Here is a 22326-nt window from a genome sequence, read left to right on the forward strand (position 1 = left end):
GGTGTGTGCTGGGAGAGTGGGTCGACTGGGATGAGTGAGCTTATGTAGTATCTATTGTTTCCATTTTTTATGGCTCGATTTAGGACGAAGAGAAGGTGAAATGGTAAAAAATCACTATTTTTTTTCTTATCTTAAGGCAGAACTGTTGTCGCGTACATGGCAAACATGTGTACAGCTGTTTACTGAGAAATTAGATTTGGACTTGAGTCAAAATTCTTAAAGGTTCTTAGTCAGAAACGCGAAACCACTTAAACAGTTTTTAAGTTGTTATTTTAGGTTATGAAGTTCCCACATTGATTGAGTTGGGTCAGACTGGGAAACCTGATAATTTTTACCTGTTTGGGATCATCTGTGATCTGATTAATGTGCTTTTCTGCATTTCACGCTTAGAGCCCGGTAACCTGACTCCAGTGAGGGACAGCCCGGCCATCCCTCGCTTACGATCAGTCAACTCCTACACCAACATCCGAACTGCTACCACTGCCCGCAACCTGAACAAAAGTCTGCAAAACCTCAACCTCAATGAAGAGGGTAAGACCGAGCGCAGGGAGCAGAGTGCTGGCAAATTAATGCGTGTGAAATAGACAAAGTCGAGTTTAAGAATGATTTTTTAGGAGGGTTGCATTAAGACATAGATTTGTGGAGCTTATTAAATTGAACTATTTCAAGGAAAGAGAAATATCACATTCTACTAGATTTTCTTCTTCTACATCAGCTGTGGATTCTGGATGTTATTCTTCAGGCTAACTTCTGCATTTTGTTATTCCTGACTGTGACTCAATGTGCATTAATAAGAGGTTTCACAACCACCAGAGAGGTCGTGACCAGGTTTCCAAACAGGCAGAGTTCTTCAGCTTGTTGATTCGAACCCAGCTCTCACGTGGAAAAAAACCTTTTTTTAAAAAATACAAGTTTCACATCATCTTTGTCACGATGCTTAACTCGACACTCGTGTGTCATGTTAGGCGTAAGCGTAACACCCAGAGAATATTTAGTACACCTGCAGTATTTTGTTGTGTAAGTGTATGTTTGCTATTCAGAGGTGGACCTTGGCCCTTTCCCAGAGAAATCCGTATCTAAAAACACTTCTTCATGCTAACTACCACTCTGCTGTGGAGGGCACGCCAACCTAGTGAGTCAAACTGCATCAAAGTTACCAAGAGAGACTTTTTTTTTTACTCTAAACTTGTCAAATCCAGCTAAATGAAAGTTTTTAATTGTTGCTGCTTCACCTTTGCACTGGCTGATGATTATTGAGAATTTTTCACCTTATAAATGTTATAATTTAAAAATGTAATTAAAAAAAAAATAAATAACTGAGATGGTTAAAAAAAAAAAAGAGTTAAAAAACTCATTGTAGTTCTGATTTGGTTTCACGTATTATAATATTCTAAAAATACCTGGAATTTTAAGATTAGTTTACATTTGAGCAGTCAATAAGATTACAACACGTATCTAGAAGGAGAAGGTTTTGGTTTACTTGGGAGACTTGTGATGGGTAAAATAGTATTGAGTCAGGTTTGTTGGGTGGGATAGGCAGTTGTAGCAAAATGAGGCTGGTTAAATTACAATGACAGTTTTTTATTTTTTATTTTTTGTAAAAACTGCATCGTTCCTGAAATATTCCAGCTTCTTAAAAATTGTAAAATTGTGATGCTCAATATTTTTTTTTCCCAAGCTTTTTTTTTTTCCTTCAAAATGCTCCATTTTTATCTTTAAAATTCTTTTTGTTAGTGACAGTGGTCTTGATGCCAGTTGTATTTTTTTTTTGTAGCATGGCCATCTTTGTAGTCCTCTACCTTGTGAACTCTGGGATTTGTATTACAACCAAAGTATCTCAAAGCCATGGCATTCCTTTACTGCTTTAAACTGCTTGAAAGGGACTGACTTGTATTTTCAGACCTATGAATTCTCCTATAAACATCAGTTTGAAAATAAAATAAAAAATATATATATATATATAAATGTTATAATTTTCATCTTAGTCTTCGCCTCTCCATTTTCTTTTAATTTTTACTTTAAAGTAAAAGTGTTTTTTCTATTTCCTCTTACCTCCTTTAGGCTCTTAGCTTATATGCTACTCTGCCTGAGCAGCTTTGCATGATTCAGAGTTCAGAGTAATCCTTGTTTATCTTATATCGGGCGGGATTGGTGCTGCTCCTCAGGTCATCGTCTGTCTTTAAGACCACCTTCCCTCAGAGCCAGCGACAATAAATAGACGACTGAGATAACCGTGTTAAGGAAATCGAGGGTTCTAATCACTAGTGGAAATGAGGAGCTATCCATGGTGCTGAACTTAAAGCCAAAGGCATACTGCACTGTTTGACGCTGGGTGACCGGGGAGGGGATCTTTGCAGCCAATCATTGACAAAACAAACGAACAGAGCTTCAGTTATCAGTCAGCATGAGCCAGACCAGCTGCCTTTGTTTTTAACGGAGTGATTATTCACCTCAGTGATCAACGTCTCTTTCGATGTTGAATGACAAACTGCACAAGCAACCAGCTCACTCTGAATATTGTCATGTTTTAGGTGATATATTTTTTGACATATCTGGAGCATTTAAATGAATGCAGTTTGATTTGCTTGTGAGCAGATCACCTCAGCATCAGAGCACGACTCGAGTACGTGTGAAGCCTCCCTGTTAACAAGAAGGGTTTGCTGACATTTGGCCGGCTCGCAGAGTTCTTGGAAATGTCTTTTCATGTTACTTGTTTGGCAGGTTTTCTATCTTTACTAATCCCCAGTACAAAAATCATTTTTGGGACTCAAATTTTTAACTTTTTTGTTTGTTTTTGGGTTTGCTTTGTAGTTTTTTGTTTTTTTGGTCTGGCGCTGGTGTGATTCAGGGTAATTTGGTAGGTTGATTTGACCATTTCTGTCCTTCCTGGTGGTCAGCGTCACAACCACAAAACAGAGGAAAAGCTGTACGGACTGAAATTGATTTTTTCAACCCGTCACGCTTATTTCTGCTTCTCAAACAGCCGTAACTTCAAGGAAAAGCTTTGTCCGCTTCAGAAAACCTTTTGTGAACTTTTTATTCATATTTAAAAAAGGATTCTTTAAAAAAGGGAAGTTAAAGTGTGAGTAAAAACAATAAAAAACCTAATGCTAATCAAAATATTCATGGAATAATTTAAGCCGTAGCCACGTAAATCTAACACGAGGGTCCACGGCTTTTCAAGCACAACTCGCTGTCCTTACTGAGCTTGTGACCTCGTGTTTGTGTTCAGTGATTCAGACAGCCAAAGCTAACTGCCCTCCCTCTGTCTACCACTGCCAGGCTGAGCAATGACTAAGCCCCGAGTGGCGCTAAATCACCGGCACTTGGTGAAGTGCCGAACCTACTGCTGACACCATTTCTAATTCACATTCTCAGTGCTTATTCCAATGCACAGGGGTGTTTATCATCGTGTTTATCATCAATAAGCACCGAGCAGAACGTATTTCTCCATTTCCACATTTCAGCCTGCAGTTTGTTTGGCCGATGCATGGGAGTTGTGTGAGTCAGAGTAACGAGCGGTGTTTATGGTAGTTACAGCAGGAAAAAAGTGGATCTGACGTCTGAAATGAAGTTACAACTTCTGTCGTTGGCCTCCAAGTTTACACATTTCACACTCGATTGGCTGTTGATTAGACTTTTCAGTTTTGTTTTCTTTTTTTCAGTGTACATAATGGCACATTTACAGGAGCTAATCAGCTTCCTTTCCTTCCTTTTCAACTGATTATGTTTGTAATGCTCATAATTTATTGCTGTCCCCTATCCAGGTGGACCAGCAGCCTTCTCTCCCGGTAACTTGAGCACCAGCAGCAGTGCCAGCAGCACCCTGGGGAGTCCTGACAACGACGAGTACATCCTGTCTTTTGAAACCATCGACAAAATGCGACGGGTGTCCTCGTATTCTTCTCTGAACTCCCTCATAGGTAACCAATGTCCAGTACTACCCGAGTTCTGTCTGTGGTTTCCTACAAGGCTTCGGTGTGACATGTTCAAGTAAATGCTGAAAAATACTTAAAGTGTGCAAGGGTAGAGAACGACCCCGAGGAGGCACTGAGGACGTGAGATGTGTGAGGCAGGTGTTACTCACTGATCCTCAGGCCAGAGAAGAATGGAGAGCGACGCAGAAGCACCGGGCAGCTCTGACCCCGGGGGCTCTTTTGAAGTTGATGACTTTTCCCCTCCAGGATCCCTTGAAGCAGACATTAATGTGGTGGAGGACCATGGTGGTCCCAAGCCATATCAATTCAAGCCACTGACTCAGGCACCAGTAAGACCCAGAGCTCGCTCTTTCTCTATCAGGGGACTGTCCTGCTGCAGCCCAGTCATATGATGTAAAAGGAAAGTGTTCAGCTCAGTAGCAGTGATTCTTCAACCAGGAAACACCGCTGCGAAAAGTCCTGTGTCTCAAAGAGAATATTTTTTTTGAAGAAGGCAAGAAGCGTTTTTTAAACTATGAAATGTAGGTTTGTTTATTTTGGGTTTTTTTTTAAAGATTTTGGTATAAAACATGCAGAAAATATAGGCTAGACACACACACGCATACTGTCATTTACTATCGAAGTCAAAACCACATCTGCCATAATAACCGTCTTTAGCAATACTTGCATTTACAAAACCACAGATGATTTGAGAAGCAGCATGCACAAGGTAAACAAACATTATATAACAGCAGCTATGCACTATTCTAAACCCAGATTTATTTAATATCTTGATAAGAGCACCGACCACTAACAGAGCTATATTCACAGGCAAAGCAACTAATAGCTAATAACATGTAAGCTGACGGTGTGGTGTCAGCTCGCTTAATACGCAATCTGTTCTATTGCTAGCAAAGAACTAGGCAGTAGATACAGGTGCACGGCATGCAACAGTAGCATGCTAACCTATATCAATTTCACAATCATTTAACATTCAGATGGGTTGTTTTAAGTTGATAGAGCTCTATTATGACGTCTCAAAGCAAATTAGTTTACTTTTAAGCCAGTAGTCTTCTTTGAGATGGGCTGTTGGTTTTGAAAATGAGCATCTTGTTTGGAAAATCATCGTTTTATTTATTATTTCATTGTATATTAGCTTTGCTAACGGTGTGTCGGCTGTATCTGGAGACGTTCATTAGCATGACTAATGTAGCTGTAACCCTGCTGGATGATGCAGTCAGCAGCAGGGACGGTGTCGCAATATTTTCCATCACGTGAGCAGCAATCCCGAGGGGGCTGTGTGTGAGAGAAAAATAGAAGGAAATAAATGACCTGAAGAAGGTGAAGGGAAGAGGAAGAGTGCGAGGCCTCAGTAGAGTAACCCTGAAACAAGGCCACAGACGGAAAAGCTCCAAATCCAAGAATAGAGCAAGTGTAAAGACGGTTTGCAGATGTGTAAAGGACACCATAGAAGGGAGCGGGGCTGGGACATTAAAGTGCTTTTCCTGATACACACCGAAGTCGTTCACTTACTGCTGCTCGCAGGTGATTGGCGGGCTGCGCCATGCGCCCTGACAGGCAGTTTGTGTGTGAGCAGAGCAACTATTAACTTACTTCCACCCCCACAGGAAAGAGGAAAGTGAAACTCAGGATTGCTTCTTTCTCTTTTTTCCTTTTTTAATGTTAAATTTTAACTTGGAAACCTTTCTTAATCTCCCAGCTGCCCCATCACATCTCAGTTAATGCTTTTAGCACAGCAAAAATATAAAATTGAGCTCTGAAGAATACATTTAAGTTGCCGTGAAAGTAGTTTGAGGTATTGTAATAAAAGCTGGCTTTGTTTTAGTTATTTTCATATCGGTCCTCTGAGGAGAAAGCAAACCAGTGTCTTCTCTATTTTAACTGTGTAAATGTGCACAGAGACCTACTCAAACGCACATTTGAGTTATTCTGTAAGACACATATTGTTCTGGCTTTTTTCTCCTCTCTAAAAGAAACTTCAGGGATTTCTCGGCTAATCCAGAAACCTGAAGTCAAATTCAGCAGGGCGGGTGGGATTTTCAGAGTTTTTTTCATGTTTTTATGTTTTTAATAGCACAATAGGAAGCCAAAGTTTGGAAATTAATGTTTGATGAAGAAAATCAATAAAAACACGTTGGCAGTGTTCGCTCTCTATACCCTTTAGTAGGGATGGGTATCGTTTAGGTTTTATTCGATACTGGTGCCAAGCCGGTACTTTTGAAACGGTGCCGGTGCTTAAACGGTGCTCAAACCGGTGCTTAAAGAATGGAGAACACAAAATTGGTCCAAAAACCTCTCATGTTCAGCTGTTTGTAAAAAGATAACAATGTTAGCCATTTCTGCAGATATGGGGCATAACATAACATATATGGTATTACTCTTGGCTGGAAGCAGTGCTTAAACAATGGAAAAAACACAAACTTTGTCCAAAAACCTCTCATGTTTAACTGTTTTCCACTTTTTCTTTGGTCATTTTAGCCTTTTTGGCCAGGGTGAAGGGAGTATCTGCCATCAAACAAGAAGACAGCCGCATGTAGCTATGATGGTGTTTGCTAGTTCACCTTACATGCATTAATGTAATAACGTGGTTAGCCTACTCAACGTAAATTACACACGAACAACATTAAGCTACTCACGCAGAGAAGAATGGCTGCTGCTGCATCATCATCCTCATCATTTCTGCTACACTGGCAGGGCTAGGGGCCAGGACTCTCCTCTTCGGGTTTTTGGGGGATGTTGCTAACTCCGGGTCCGATAACAGGCACCACACCCACAGTAGATGTGCTCGGTGCTCGGTCTCGCAGCAAGCTATCAAATACGGCGCATTTCTCGGCTTTTAAAAAACATGCTATGCGTCGCCAGGTGTTTCATCGGATTTGAGGTGTTACCTCCTTTGACAGTGTCACAGTATCAGCTTAAAGCACTTGTTGCAGCTGCTGAGTTTGCATCTTTTGCTGTGAAGTACAGCCAGACTTTTGACCGCTTCGCCTTGGGCATTTTTAATCTGTAGCTCTGCTCTAAAAGAACGTACGTACCTGGACCCGCCTACTATCCTCGGAAACGTAAAATGATTGGCTAGAATCTAAAGTGTATCACAGCTCAGGGAAAAAAAGCACCGAAATGTGCGCTGTTTTTCGGTCTGGTTACTACTGTTTATGTCAGATACCGGTACCCATCCCTACCCTTTAGTCTGACAAATCTAAAATTTGATGCCCATTGAAACTTTTTTCAACATGCACTGCTGGCGTGAGCTTCCCGTCCATGTAAATGGGTTATTAAATAAATAAACATATTGGGGTCTCACACACTAAACGGTTCCCCCAGCACAGCTGAGCAGAGTCCAAACACTCCCCTCAGCGAGCCAGTATAAACGCCTTCTCTCACAGTGGGCAGAGAAGATGAATGGATGTTTCTGGGACACGAAGAAAGGGCTAAAATGCTTACCTGAGTGCAGATTTGTGTAGAATTAGATTTGCTTTTGCCTCTTGCATTTCTTTTGTCACTTAGATTCAGTTATCTAACTCATTTGAGACTTCAATTGTCATTCTGATTTATTTGTTCTTTACTTATTCTTTTCCATCCTTTGTTTGGTTTGAAGTTGCTTTCATAAGACCCTTGGGGCTTGCTTTTTCATCTCAACTGGAAACAAAAAGCATTAACTTGTTTCTCACTTTGTGGTAAACAGCAGCATGCATTCACCGATTTATCTCATCTATCTGCAAACAAAGAAATGTTGAGAGGGTACGTGTATTATAGGCCAGCATTTTGGAACAGATTTCAATGCTGAATGCAGCGGCTGCAGCAGCCTGCCTGCACAAAACCAGCAGGGTAATAAAAGTTTGCTTTGGGCCAGGGTCAGAGCACTGATTGATGGATTTACTATTTGTTATTATAATTACCCACAAGCTGGGAGGTTCATTTGTAAGGCATAAACATCTAATATGGCTTCAGCCGAGGTTCAGATATTGTTTTTAATCTTTTGTTTTCAGTAACATAAAAAAGTCTTTGATGTTGTGCTTGGACGACACTGTTTTGGGGTGTAAGGCTTTTAGGTGTCTGCCTGATTTATCGTTCCTCGATTTAGTGCTGAATATTGTTGATGAATAATCTGAAGAAAACGTCGACACACGGCTTATGTAAAACACGATACAGTACTGAAACTAGATGCATATTGCGCATTTGCAGCTTGTGGCATCTATACATGCAGTCATACATGCAGTACTGCTTCTCTGAGTGTGGGTCACAGTTGAAGCAGAGCTGTGCGGTCCTTGCTACCGCCTCCCTCCCTTCTCCAGGAATATCGAGGCACTCCCAGGCAGGCCACACGGGTCTGTGCAGAGGTCTTCTCTCAGGTGGACGTTTCTAAGACACCTCACCCTGGAGCCATCCTGTCCATGCATAAAATCTGCAGCTGTGCTCTGAGCTCAACCTGTCTGACTTAGCATTTAACCCCACCTCTAAACACAAACCCAGACGCACTGTCGAGGATTGTCGTGTCTGCCTCTTGTTGACAGGGTGAGCTTAGATTGATAAGCTGCAACACAACAGACTGGTACAGCAGTCCACTTGTCAACCACCTCCTCCACTCTGAACTGCCCCCTGAGCTGCTTTAACTCCACCATATGCAACATTTAATCCCCAACTCAAAGCAGCTTTCAAATTTAGAATTTTTCAGCTTTCATCCAAAACCTCACGGTGAAAGGTAAGCTAGAGGTCAGCAGCCCACATCATCTGCAAAAAACTGATCTTGTAACCACGAAGGTGGACAAAGCTCTTTCCGTGGTTAAGTTCTGTCCGTAAAGGTTACTTCCTTTTGGATGCAGTATTTATTTCAGCCGTTACAGCCATTCGCCCTCTAACGACCCTTAATAGCTGCACCACGTCCATCCATCTAGCAGCTGACAAAGACAACATCAACCGTTTTATCTTTGTGATGGTTCTAAAAAAGCGAATATACAAAAGTCAGTAAGGTTCACAGTCTGAACCGTGCTGGTATTTTCATTCCAGACTAAAGCTGTGCATCTAAGGTAGGCCATGACTAATGCAGACTTTTCATCTGCCTGGGCCGACTTTCAAATTTGTTACATCAGAAGCTTAAATTCGCTTTTGTCAGTGTGTTTGAGGCAGTTTCCCATTTAAAGAGCACCGCAGGTATGATTTGGGGCTGCTTACACTGCTTACCTCTCGCTTTGAAATATATTAAAAATATATTTTACACACACGAGGTCCTTCACTGCTTTCAGACATTCTGATGTACTTTTTATGCTTCAGCCATTTAAATCTCCCAAAAAATGATATGCAGCGTTAAAAGTAATTTATGTCATCTGCAAGAATTGGTGGAGGCTATAAAAAAATGATGCAGTGGTTCATTTAGCCAGCGGTTAACATCTTTACTGCTGTACATCCGTTTCTCTCTGCACACGACTTCGGACGACACGAGTGTCACGTCGGGACACGGCTGTGCTGCAGCGCTCAGCCAGTGAATGATATTCACCGTCACGTCCTTTCATGTGGACTGTGTAGGGATGGTGCACTGGTAATTTGTGCGCAGCAGTTAAATGGGAGAGGAACCGTATTTCACATTTATCAAGTGGCTGTTTACTGCAGCAGCTAGCACGCTGGCTAGCTGTCGCTAATCATATCCTGGCCCTCAGGCTGCAGTCTAATCACCTCTTTAACTCCCTCGCTCTCATCCTTCCGCAGTCACTCTTGCTCTCTCCGTCACTTCATCTCTCCCTCCTTGTTCAGGATGCTTTTTTTTCTTACTTATTCTTTGTCTTCTCTCTTTATATCTTGCCTTTTTGATCACTCTCTGTCATATGTCAGAGCACAGAGGCTTCTGAAACGTATGATCCGTCTCTGTTCTCTTTTTCCCTCCTTCTGCACTCTGTTTGGTTTCGCTGCACTGACACCACATGTTTCATATTGCATCCATCCCCTGGTTGCTGCCTTCTGTCTTCCTCCATTTTTGGGGGGGAGCGATTGCCCTTTTTGTCTCCCTTGTTTGAAGCACTTTCTGGCAGGGAGTCTCAGTTAGTGGGTCCAGGCTTCAGTCGTTCTCATTGCCTCTCAGGGTTTATAACTCCTGGATTTTTAGAAAAGTGGAGATTTGGGCAGGGTAGAGCGTCCTTAGAGGTCAAATTTGCACAGCTGCCTTCATAGTCGGAGAGATCTGAGAAGAAGGAGGGAATAATCAATTCAAAATGAGAAACGGCAACAGCTGGGGACTGCCAAATGTCCCGGTGCCTGACACTGAGGAAGACGGCAGATTGAAGGTGACAGACCGAAGCACTTTTAGATGGAGCTAGAGTAGAAAAGGGGCTGCAGCAGGAAGAGGGCTAAGTAAGGAAAGCAAGTAAAGGCTCACAATCTAGGGTGAGTTTGAATAAGAAAACGAGTTCATTCTAACACAAAGAGACACAACAGGCTGGTGGTGCCTCCAAACAAACTGTCGTCAGCAAGAAACTCTTGTGAAAATGACAGAAGGAGGAGAAAGTTCAAAGAACAACAAACAAGCTTCGGAGAAAATCAGCAAATTGTCACATTCGCTGCAAAGACGACGCAGAAGAAAAGAATAATGACCCGTGAACAAAAACACCTTGACAACAGGAAATGTTTGTTCATTTGTATTCATGATAACAGCAACAGTTCTCGGCAGTGGAGCTCCGGTGGATGCGGAGAGCCAGCTGTTTGTTGCGTGTGTGTGTTGTGCGTTGATTAATTGTGTACATTAGCTTTCACCAGAGGTCCGTTTCCCTCTGCCAGCCAAAAAAACCTATAACTGCAGGAGAGGTAAATGACCGGAGAGGGTAGCATGAAGCTAATGAGAGGAGCACTTAGCTCTTCTTGTAATGAACATGGAATTGGATTATAAGATCTACATCAGAGTGAGGTGTACAGTATGAGTTTGTGGGTGTTTTGTACGTGTGTTAATCTTCTCACTGTGTGCGATTTGTGTCTGTTGTTTAAAACTTTGCTTCCAAGCTGAATTTTCTCGTTTTATTTGTCTCTTCTAGGCGTGTCCTTCAACAGCGTTTACACTCAGATCTGGAGAGTGCTGCTTCATCTGGCTGCAGACCCTTTTCCTGAAGTGTCAGATCTGGCCATGAAGGTCCTCAATAGCATAGCATACAAGGTGCGTTATGTTCGGGTCTTTAAAGCTTTTATCACAAACTGTGTATTAAAGACTGACTTTCATTTGGCTCAGTCACAGCAGAGCAAGAACAGGATAACAACCTTCTCTTGAGTAGGAAGTAAAACCTGACCTGTGGTTTCCCGGCAACTGCAATGAATTCGTTTATGTTTGGGAACAGATTGCAAGTATTTGTGGGAACCGGGCTACTGCTTTTGATCACAAGATGATTACACAAGTTGTCTAATGGAACCCAGCCTGTCTCCAAACAAGTGCAGATGACTCAGACTGACTTCATTCACTAATCGATAAAGGTTTGCAAACAACAGCAGACAGGTTGCCAACACCTTACAGCCAGTTGGACTGGGATGCGACTCTGCAATAGGGTGGTTGCTAAGCAGGTTTATCCTGGTTCCAATATACGGTCCTTAAAAAAAAATTATTTGGCCAAGCAGCAAGAAAATAGAAATATTTTATAATTTTGTGCTTTGACTGACTCCATCTTCATGCTGGTTTATCACCTATTTGATGCAGCAGACCTGCTTTGAAAACAACAAACAGACTGATTTCATGTTCATTTTACGTGGTCACACTTATTTTGGTCTTGCTGCATTCAGTTCCCAAGCACTGTGTTTTTTTCCCCAGTGTGACTGTAGCATAGTTGATTGTGGAGTCCCTTTCTGAAGCCTCAGTGTTAGCATTTTGATGGTTGCTATGTTGTAATTAGCAGTAAGCTAATGCTTGCAAGCTTGGATAACGTATTCATCCATAGATTGAATACAAACATCGACAAAGACACCTGTGAATTGGCGCTGGGCATTATTAGAGGTGTGTGTGCTTTGCCTGCACAGGTAGCTGTACAACTAATCGAGTCGCTGAACTCTGTGTTTGTGGTTTCGGTGCTTTTTGGAGAATTTTTAATGAATTTGTCCAATAAATAATAATGTGCCTTAAATTTAATGTAAAATACCCATAGAATAAGTATTGAGGCTGTTAAAAATCTAATTAAAGCAGTAATGTTGGGCCTTTTTTATCATGATCTAAATGGATCGACTTCCTTTTAGAGCCGCCCTCATGTGGCCATTAGAGGAACTGCATCTGCTTCATTTTTCAGCCCTTCAGGTTGCTGATTGTTTTTCAAAAAGGCATCTGTGTATCACTGACAAGCATGACAATATTTTCACGGACCGGCCTTTAAGGTGTCGCGGATAAATACAACAAAATAAAAGTAGTACCAGTACCGAAAAAAAGAAGATTTATTCATAACACACGTGAAAAGACCCAGGAAAACAGAGTTAACGATAAAAACGATAACAAAATAACGCTGAAAACCGATAAAAACCCTGAAAACCATACATTTCACACCTGAGCCTCAACTCTCACGGCCCGGTACCAAACAACTCACGGAACCGGGGGTTGGGGACCGCTGGTCTAAATGGATTGACTCCCTTTTAGAGCCGCCCTCGTGTGGCCATTAGAGGAACTGCATCCGTTTCATTTTTCAGCTCTTCAGGTTGCTGATTGTTTCTCAAAAAGGCGTCTGTGTATCACTGACAAGCATTCAAGAAAGAGCGGGGAAATTAGTTTTACAGCTTTAGCTTACTGCATTTTGAATTTAAGGTTTGAGCCTTTTCTTCCTTTTTCTGCTGTCCACGTTATAAGTAATTCTTAAAACTGAGTATCATCTCATTTTCTGGAGTCTAATATAATGAGGATATTATAATTGACTTTTTGTCTCTGTATCCCCGTATATCAGTTCTTTTTCACCTCATGGTTATACAGTGAAAAAGATCAGCTTCCAGCACACATGCCCCTCCCTCCCACTGGCATTTGCTTCCTCCGAAAGGCCATTACTTTTGTGCAAATGCAATTAAGGGCCAATGACTCCCCGAGGCTTGGCAGCGCGCAGCAGAGCAAAGAGGCTGCCGTAACTTAAGGAGCTATAATAACCACTATACTCCACCACCCATCCTAAGCCTCGGGCAGGATTTCTTGTGTTTTCCGCCACCAACACCAATTGTTCCCTCTGTTACCTTCACACAGGCAGCATCTCTGCATCGAGGCTTCCGTCTCAGCTGCAATAAAACAAAGAACAGGACGCGATTAACAATATAATGCAATAGATGTTTTCTTCTGCCAGCACCGTAACACATTTTTGGAGCACGAGTTATTGTGGACCTGCACACTCAAGTCAATTTAACAAACAGTGGTGTCATATTTATAAAGATTAGGTCCCTGACAAGCAACATATGAGAACAAGCAGATTTTCAGCAATGCTATAATCCCAAGGAAGACGCCTTGAATGGAAGGAGACAGGATTCAGTCGCGCCTTGCACCTGCTCAGGACACTTTTGCGACACCTTTAGGGGTTAATCACCATCAGTCATGTTAATTTTTCAAGCTGTGAACTTGAGACTTGGTTTACAGAGTTGCACAGGCTCAATTTTTAAACCCACAGAGTCTAATATAGTTGTTTGTAGTTATTTATTTACTCATGTACCCAATCCTGACTGCACAGATCGGCTGCTTGTTTCGTTTGTGGCTTTCCAAACACATGTGGCCAACAGGGAAGCTGCGTCCTCATGAGTTGAACGTTGTTTCTCTTCTTTGCTTTTTAAATTTTAATTTCAACCATTATAAATTCCAATACTGAGATATCAGCAAATAGTTAATATTATATCATAATATCGGGTCCCCTGCAGTAGCCAGGGCATGTCCTTTCACTCACACACTAAACAATTATGCAGGACGCCCCATCAGTTTGTGCGGCTTTGTCAAAATTAGAAGCAGTCTCAGAGTGATGCTCAAAAACGAGGTTGTTACTCGTAATGTAATTCCTTGTTTTGCAGTCTTAAAAGCTCAGTGAAAATCCCTCAGCTGCAGCAAGAACAGGAACTGGAACTGGAAAGCGAGATCATATTTTCCTTGTTCGTGGTCTCTCGACGCTCCTTTTCATGAATTTTAAATCTTCTCTTTTCCCTCAACCTTCAGCTGGTCTTGGCTGAAGGTTTTCTCTCCCCACACCTCGTTCTGTTCGGGGTTTCTTCCTGGTCAAAGGAAGTTCTTCTTCTCCACCATCACCGAGTGATTGTTAATACGGGTCCTCTGATCACTGGGATTTTATTTGTAATTTTGTTACAACATATAATGGCTGAGAAAGTATCTGTAGTATGTAAATAACATTGAATTGTCTAAGGATGGCTTCCTTTCAAGTTGTTATAGATTAATAAATGTATTATATCTCTATGTAACATCTGCTTGTAAATAGGACTCAAACAAATGTTCTTAGAACAATTGACAGAACTGTACAAAAATGTAACAAAATATCACAACAAAGACGAGAAAGACTAAAAAGAACAAGACCTTAAACAGAATAAGCACAAGTACTTTGATTTGGAATGAAAGTATTTTATAAATAAATAAAACAATGACGGCCAAATATTTAAAGGCAATTTATTCCAATGAGGAGAAGGATAGAAAACAGACATTAAAGAGGATTCGATCTTAGCGTTTGATGCGGAATTTGAAGAAGGAGCAAAATATTGTTCTGGACTATAACGATATCATGAGTGCACATTTTAAACAGTGGCGTTAACGGCCTTTTTTTATTTTTCCCTCTCTCAAAGAGCTCGGCAACAACTGCTTATTTTAAGAACCCTCGTTCAAGTTCACAAGTGCTAACGGCTCTTTTAATTAAGATTTTAAATGTCAAATGTTATTGATTCGTAACAAAGCGAAACAAGGTCAGGAGCTAATTAAAATGTACTTGCTTCCAAGATGATTAAGGCTCTAAATGCTTTTTTTATAGTCCAGTGTTGCTGTCTGATGCTGGGACTCTTGGAGATTAATAGTATACACATTTTGAACACATTGTGATTCTTTTATTCAGGTGCATCCAGTCGTTTTCACAGATGTGTCACTAATGAAGTTGGATCACATCCATCTGAAGCAAATCCAGAGGTTTTTTTATGTTTGAATGGCAAAGATTTACTATCCAACACAGCCCTTATCTCCCAGTTGTTTGCCTGTATTGAAAGGAGATTATTGGTTAAGAGAGAGAGGGTGAGAAGTTCGACCATTCGGGCGGGGCTCAGAGTAGAGCCGCTGCTCCTCCACATTGAAAGCAGCCGGTTGAGGTGGTTCGGGCATCTGAGAAGGACGCCTCATGGGTGAGGTGTTCCGGGCATGTCCCACCGGGAGGAGGCCCCGGGACAGACCCATGACCCACTCTCGGCTGGCTTGGGAACGCCTTGGACAAGCTGGAGGAGGTGGCTGGGAAGAGGGAGGTCTGGGTTTCTCTGCTTGGGCTCTGCCCCATCAACCCGGCCCCGGATAAGCAGAAGAAGATGGATTATGGTTAAGAACTTAAGGTTCTCAATGAAGCCCCCAAACATCATCTTTACCTGCTTCTCTTCAGTGGTTTACTGTGAAAAGCAGTTTAATTTAAAGTTTCTCCTCATCTACAAGGTCTTGAAAAATCAGGCCCCATCTTAGCTCAATGACCTCATTGTACCATGTGAGCCCAGCAGAGCGCTTCACTCTCAGACTGGCTTACACTTGGAGTAGAAGGAGAGGCGGAGCTTTCAGCTCCAGTTTGCAGTCAGGAGACAGACATACTAGTTTTTTAAGATTAGACTTGAAACCTTTTGATAAAGCGTAAATTCGGGCTGGATTAAAAAACGACCCTGAACTTTTCCCTTAGTTATGCTGTAGTCGGCTCAGGCTGCTGTGGGATTTAATGCGAGTACGGCTTCTCTGCTCACCACATGTGTATATACCACAGATGCCGCAGATAGCGGCGCCTCCCTGAGCTGGTTCTGTTAAATGGAGGTTTCTCCTTCCTGCTAGTGGTCGTGTGATTGTTGGAGTCTTTACCCTACAGTGTAGAGCACCTGGAGGTGACTGTAGTTTTGATTTGGCGCTATATAAATAAACCTCAACTGAATGGAAGAATTCTCTCAATTACCCTCAGTCACCTTCAGCTGTTCGATCTCATCATCACATGTCACAGCGATGTCGGGTGCTTTCTCCAGCAGTAAGAAAGCTCTACATAATTTACCAGGATTATTCAGACTTTTCTTTCTTTTCTTTTTTCCCCCTGAGCTGTCATCCACAGCTGTATCCTTCGACAGCCTCTGACTAATGTGTTTGCGCAGTTGACTCGCTTTCCAGCCAATTAATGATAGAGGAACGTCTTGATGCATTCTCAATCATCCAGGAAAATAAATCTCCAAAAGTTGATTCTGTTCATCTGGACGTAGCGTTTTCTGGGAGAAACGTTTCGTCACTCATCCAGGTGACTTCTTCAGTCTCAGCTGACTGCAGGTTTCCAATCTTATAAACAGGACATTTGCATAATGACTGAAACCAGCCCACTGAAGGAACAATGGGCTGTGAGGTCAGTTCCTTAATCATAATTATGCAAATTCTCATGACGATTGATCAACAACCACTGACCAAAACCCACTGATCAATGGCCATGAGTACCATTCACAGAGAGTTGGGGAATGGCTGTACCCTTAGTCAAGGAGGCCATTTACGTGAAAAGGGAAAGACCATCTCTGAATCGAGGAGGGGGCCTAAGGGTATATCTTTCGCCATCTTACAATGCTGTGATTGCAGCCATTCCCCAACTCTCTGTGAATGGTACTCATGGCCATTGATCAGTGGGTTTTGGTCAGTGGTTGTTGATCAATCGTCATGAGAATTTGCATAATTATGATTAAGGAACTGACCTCACAGCCCATTGTTCTTTCAGTGGGCTGGTTTCAGTCATTATGCAAATGTACTGTTTATAAGTTTGGGGAAACCTGCAGTCAGCTGAGACTGAAGAAGTCACCTGGATGAGTGACGAAACGTTTCTCCCAGAAAACGCTACGTCCAGATGAACAGAATCAACTTTTGGAGAATGATAGAGGAAGTGTGGGGAAGTGGGTTGAAGTCGGAGAACGAGCCTGTTTCCCCGCGTGGAGTAGTGCAGCTGCTAGCACCAGTTTCAGCCCAGTTTCCAGCTAAAGCTGCAGTTTTGCATGTCTCTCCCGCGTTAGCGTCTGGTTTGTTTGCCACATGTTGACGATCAGCAAACACTGATGAATAATCCATGAGCGTGTTACTTCACTGAGTGGAAACGCTCTTCCGCCCGGATGCTTTTTGTTTCAAAGACCTTTTGTTTGTGCAGTTCAGGTTTCCTGTTGTTTGTCTGCATGAGCTATGTGCTTACCGCTGCGTTTCTCCTTTGTGTCACACATCCACCCCACAATTTCTGCAAAATACATAAGCGCGTCGTTTAGTTCCTTATCTGCTTTTCCTTTTGTGCCCCGTCCCATCATATTGATCTTGTTGTGCATGGGTGGAAAAGCTGCTTTCATTAGTGATCTGGCTTTTTCCACAATAATTGTTTCAGCTGTTTTTACTGCTGTTTTCTTTCATTTGACTTGCCTCCTAACGAAGCGCCAACAGCTAACCCTCATAGCCGATGTCTCGCCCCCCTCATGCAGCCATTTTTATGGGCCTGGTCTTTGCATTAAAAACTTTCCTGCCTCGCTCTCAGCCTTTCAGACGCACACAGAAGCAAAAGATGCTCACTGCAATTTTGCAATTAGCATAGAAATCAAATCAAAGGTAGTAAAATGTGTTTGCTTGTGTTAACTGGATTTACGCTGCACACAGTTCTCTCCCCACCTGGCTCGAGTAAACAACAGCTCTGCTATTCATCAGCGAAGCTTCGCCTCTATTGTCTTTATTAAGTTTGCCCCTCCCTCGTGTGCAGCCATTAGACAACTCACAATGAAGAGGTTATATTACCCGCTCACTTAATGGGATAAACCTGTGGAAATTTAGCAAACTTTGTGAAGTCCTGCACTTTTTATGCAGTTACAGCAGGAAGATTATCCAGATTTTGGGCTCGTTTCTGATCTAGACACTTCTGCATATTTGTCTCTGAAAGCTTTTGAAAAATCTGGGATGAAATATCATAATTTCAAACTATGAATCCAAATGTGATCATCTGCAGAAACAAGAATAAACTGACTTCTTTTTTTCTCCCTCAGGCTATGATGAATGCCAGACCTCAGAGGATCCTGGACTCAGGATCGCTCACCCAGTCAGCCCCGGCCAGCCCCACCAGCAAGGGCACGCACATACACCAGGCTGGGTGAGGACGGAGCTCACACATGCATGAACGCCGTGACACACCGAAAACTCATTAAACGGAAACCCCGGAGCATTTGAATCATGTGTTAGGCAAAAAAAAGTTGCATTTAATCATCATGATGTGCGTCATTTGTAGCAGGCGAATGGGATTCTGGCCAAATGTTACTTTAAAATTTATATTGAATTATATTCATGGTGCATGAACCAGGATAAAATATAAAAGTCAAGCAAAATTAAGTGTAGATTCAGAAGAAAAATAATTATTAGCATTTTAAAATTGAAATATTATTCATGAGCTGTTTGATTTCACGATTGAATAATTTCCCAATTTGTTTGTTTGTGCGTCCAACACCCTTCTGTCATGGTGAATAGTTTTCTATGTGCATTAGAGGAAAGATTTCACCCTTTAATTCAGAACTTTCAGCTTTGCAAACCTCTTCATGGTCATCGCTCGTCACGCCTCTGCAGCAAATCCAGAGCTGCTGGTACATTACACAACCTGAAAGTTTCCTTCTCACTACTTTAATGTGCACATCTGCAGTTTCGCCATTATCTCAAACCCGTGCAGAGAGCAAATCATCTGCTTCTGGATCAGACCAAAATTTCTCAGGAGCAGCAGCAGCTGGGTTTAACAGTCATGTCCAAGCCTGAAAAGTGTCTCATCAGGTCAGAAGAGCGAGGCCGTGTCCCGTGAGAGGCCCTGAGGTTCGACCATAATGTCCCGAGGTGTCTGAGGGATTTTTGGCTGCGTTAAGACAGCCTTCATTCACAGCCGGCTCTACTTGCAGGATTTGACTTTGTCCTCCGATACGATTCAAGTTTAAGAGTCGCATACTAGAGGAGATCCCCCGTGCATTAAAGAAATAGATGTGCAAGTAGTGAGAGGAGGACTGCAGATGAGTGAAAAAGCAAAGAAATAGCAGCTGTCCTTTAGACAACACAGAAGAAGTGATGTTAGATTTAGCAGCTGCTAATTTAAAAATAAAAGCACATAAAATGTGCATTTGTAAACTGACCCCTTAATCCTCTTGTCCTCTTTTCCTTTACTTCAGTGGTTCTCCACCAATGCCCAGCACCAGCAGCTCCAGTCTGACCAACGATGTTCCCAAACCCCCCACCAGGGAGCAGCCGGCCACACGACCGCCTTACACCCCAACGCTGGGAGGACAGGCGCCCCACTCACACCAGTTTACCCGCACTCGCAAAATGTTTGACAAGGGACCCGAGCAGGTAGAGAAAGATGAAACCTGCCGTGCTGCTGCGAGTCACTCTTGTCCTCTCTCTGTTTCGTTTAAATCTTTAAATCACTTTTTTTTTCTTTTTGTGTTTTTCTTTAGGCAGCTGAAGACAGCGATGAACCAGGTGGTCACAGGAACTACATCAGTCCGGCCCTCCAGACAGGCTTGTGCGACTGGAGTGCCAAGTATTTTGCTCAGCCTGTCATGAAGGTCAGTGTCATCATCTGTGCTCCTCACATGTCAAACTGGTCAGCTTGCTTACTCTCCCACAAAAGGCTCGCTCATCGCACATAGGGCTGCCACGATTAGTCGACTAGTCACGATTACGTCGACTATCAAAATCGTCGACGACTGATTTAATAGTCGACGCATCGTTTGAAGCTTTGTAAGATCACAAAAGACGCAGGAATAAGTAGTAGGATTTAAGAGTGTGATAACGGACTGAAACAGAAGATGGCAGCACTGCATGTACAAGGATGCCAGCTGCCGTTAAACACTGAAGAAGAAGAAGAAACTTGGCTTCTTTTTAGTATTTTATTTGTTCCTGAGTAAATCGGTTTGGCTGAGATTAAAGTTATAGTTTTTACACAGCTGAATAAACGTCAAGCAGACAGCTGATTATCAGAAGTGTGAGATGCTCGAGAATATACTCCAGTGTCCTGTTATATTTTAGATAGCAAGGAGTTTATTAAACTTCACCGAAACAATCTGCAAACTTAATTAAAATTTAATAAACTATCATCTTGTCTTTATTTTTAGTTAGCACATACCTTAAACACTTAAAGCTGTAAGCTAATGATAGTTATATAAGAGCAGATGCTGCTGGTGCAATAAGCTGTACGTTTTACGTCCAATGGATGATGATCTGATTAGTCGACTAATCACAAAAAATAATCGGTGACTAGTCGACTATCAAAATAATCGTTTGTGGCAGCCCTAATCGCACATCACTATGTCGCTGATGGTTGGTGAAGTGTACATGGCAGGCTCTGGCCTCTAATGCATTTACCACCGTGTCATATCAATAATGGAGTGACTATCAGTGCTGTCTAATTAGTAGTCACTCCAATCGCTTAACTGAGGATCCACCCTCTTCAGATTGTGAGCAGTTTTTTCACCCAGAAACGCCCCTTTAGAGGCGACAAGAGAGTCGGGGAAGACCCCAGCCCCTTTCAGACACTGACAATAAAAAATGGTTTTAATACAGAGAAAGTGCTGCTTAGTGCACCTTTAAAAGGAGAAATCAAGAACTTAGAAATGTTTTCTCGTCTTCCTCCATATTCCACCGCTAAGCCATCTACCACTTTAAAATCAGCTTAAGTCAGTTGCTAAGCAACAAAGCAGCACAATATGGCAGATAATTTTCTGTTTACACACATTTATGTGAATTTGTCACTGGTGTGTGTTTATCGTGCTTTTTTGCAACAGTTTGAGGACAGATTGAGCGGTCTGAGGACATCAACTCTGTGTTATAGGGTTTTTTTTAAAAAGTAATGAAGTCCTATGGAAAACAGCAGGGTGGGGAGCGATCACAGTGAGAGAGAAAGTACCTGCTGTTTATACGAGATGGCTTTGCTGAATAATGAGCTCCATAATGTAACATCCTCCTGAGTGAAACTTAAGATTAAGAGAAGTGCTTTCACCCGGCGCAGTAGTAACACCGAAATTCTTTAATATTAAATCAAACTAACGCGTGTTTAAACGGCCTGAACGTGTCGTCTTTCCCAGGAAAAAAGGCAAAAGGTGTCAGCACATTTTCGTAGGTTAAACAGGAAGAAAAGCGATATAAAAAGAGCCAGAGTCAAACAGAGGAGAGAAGGGAAACTTTGCAAAGGGCATGAAAAATAATAGGGGGTCGTTTTTGCTCATGGCTGATATAGAACGAAGATATTAGTAAAATAAAATATTTACAAAACATGTAAGATGTTTTAGGGGGAAAGTGGAGGACAGGAGAAAGAGAACACAGGAAGAAAAAAATAAAAGATGATGAAAGTAAAATATTTGAAAAGGAAAGCAGACATGGAGGGGCGAATAGAGGTGGGCGAGGAGGAAAACAGAGATGCTAAAAGTGAAAGAAAACTCAATATGAAGAGCATGGTGGTGGGATGAATAGGATGAAAGAAATACGGGGCCGGGAGTGGCAACAAAGGCTGATAAAAAGCCGAGAGATGACTGGATGTGAAGGCGAGTGAACGAGCTCACAGAGTAGATGGAGGAGGAGGAGTAAAGGGGAGTTTTGCCGCAAATCATAACGCTGGGTTGGCAAAATTTTGAGTGCTGTCATAAAACTTAACTCCATTACAAAGCCGTGTGTGTGTCTCAAAGTCTGCACACAGGTTATCATATCACTGTGTCAGCAGCACACCAGAAGAATGTGTATATTTGTGTTATTGTCTCCACACATCTGTGAGAAGCAAGGACGCTGAAGACTCCTCACATGAGAGACAGAAGACACGTCTTCTGCTTCAGGTTCATATTTGTTTGAGAAGCAAAGAGCCGTGGTTACATGCACAGCTTCATGTGGACTTATTATTAGGGATGGGTACTGGTATCTGGTGCCATGATGGCACCGGTTCTGACATAAACGGTAGTAACCAGACCGAAAAGCAGCGCACATTTCGGTGCTTTATTTCAGTGCTTTTCCTGAGCTGTGATACACTTTAGATTCTAGCCAATCATTTTACGTTTCCGAGGATAGTAGGCGGGCCCAGGTACGTACGTTCTTTTAGAGCAGAGCTACAGATTAAAAATGCCCAAGGCGAAGCGGTCAAAAGTCTGGCTGTACTTCACAGCAAAAGATGCAAACTCAGCAGCTGCAACAAGTGCTTTAAGCTGATACTGTGATACTGTCAAAGGAGGTAACTCC

The 22326-nt window shown here is 42.3% G+C and overlaps 1 protein-coding gene across 4 annotated transcripts in view; it reads left to right on the top strand.

The window, feature by feature from the left end:
• The window catches only part of rptor (regulatory associated protein of MTOR, complex 1), a 229137-nt gene that overhangs the window by 170842 nt on the left and 35969 nt on the right, over positions 1–22326 (top strand). For all 4 annotated transcript variants that reach the window (XM_087842157.1, XM_087842154.1, XM_087842155.1 and 1 more), the window contains exons 20-25: positions 391–531; positions 3768–3923; positions 10955–11073; positions 18120–18223; positions 19275–19452; positions 19560–19670. In XM_087842157.1, coding sequence (XP_087698283.1) covers positions 391–531; positions 3768–3923; positions 10955–11073; positions 18120–18223; positions 19275–19452; positions 19560–19670 — 809 coding nt within the window. The remainder of the gene's footprint in view (positions 1–390; positions 532–3767; positions 3924–10954; positions 11074–18119; positions 18224–19274; positions 19453–19559; positions 19671–22326) is intronic.

The sequence above is a fragment of the Neolamprologus brichardi genome, chromosome 6 (genome assembly GCF_056152115.1).
Source record: "Neolamprologus brichardi isolate AB-2024 chromosome 6, ASM5615211v1, whole genome shotgun sequence".
NCBI lineage: Eukaryota > Metazoa > Chordata > Actinopteri > Cichliformes > Cichlidae > Neolamprologus > Neolamprologus brichardi.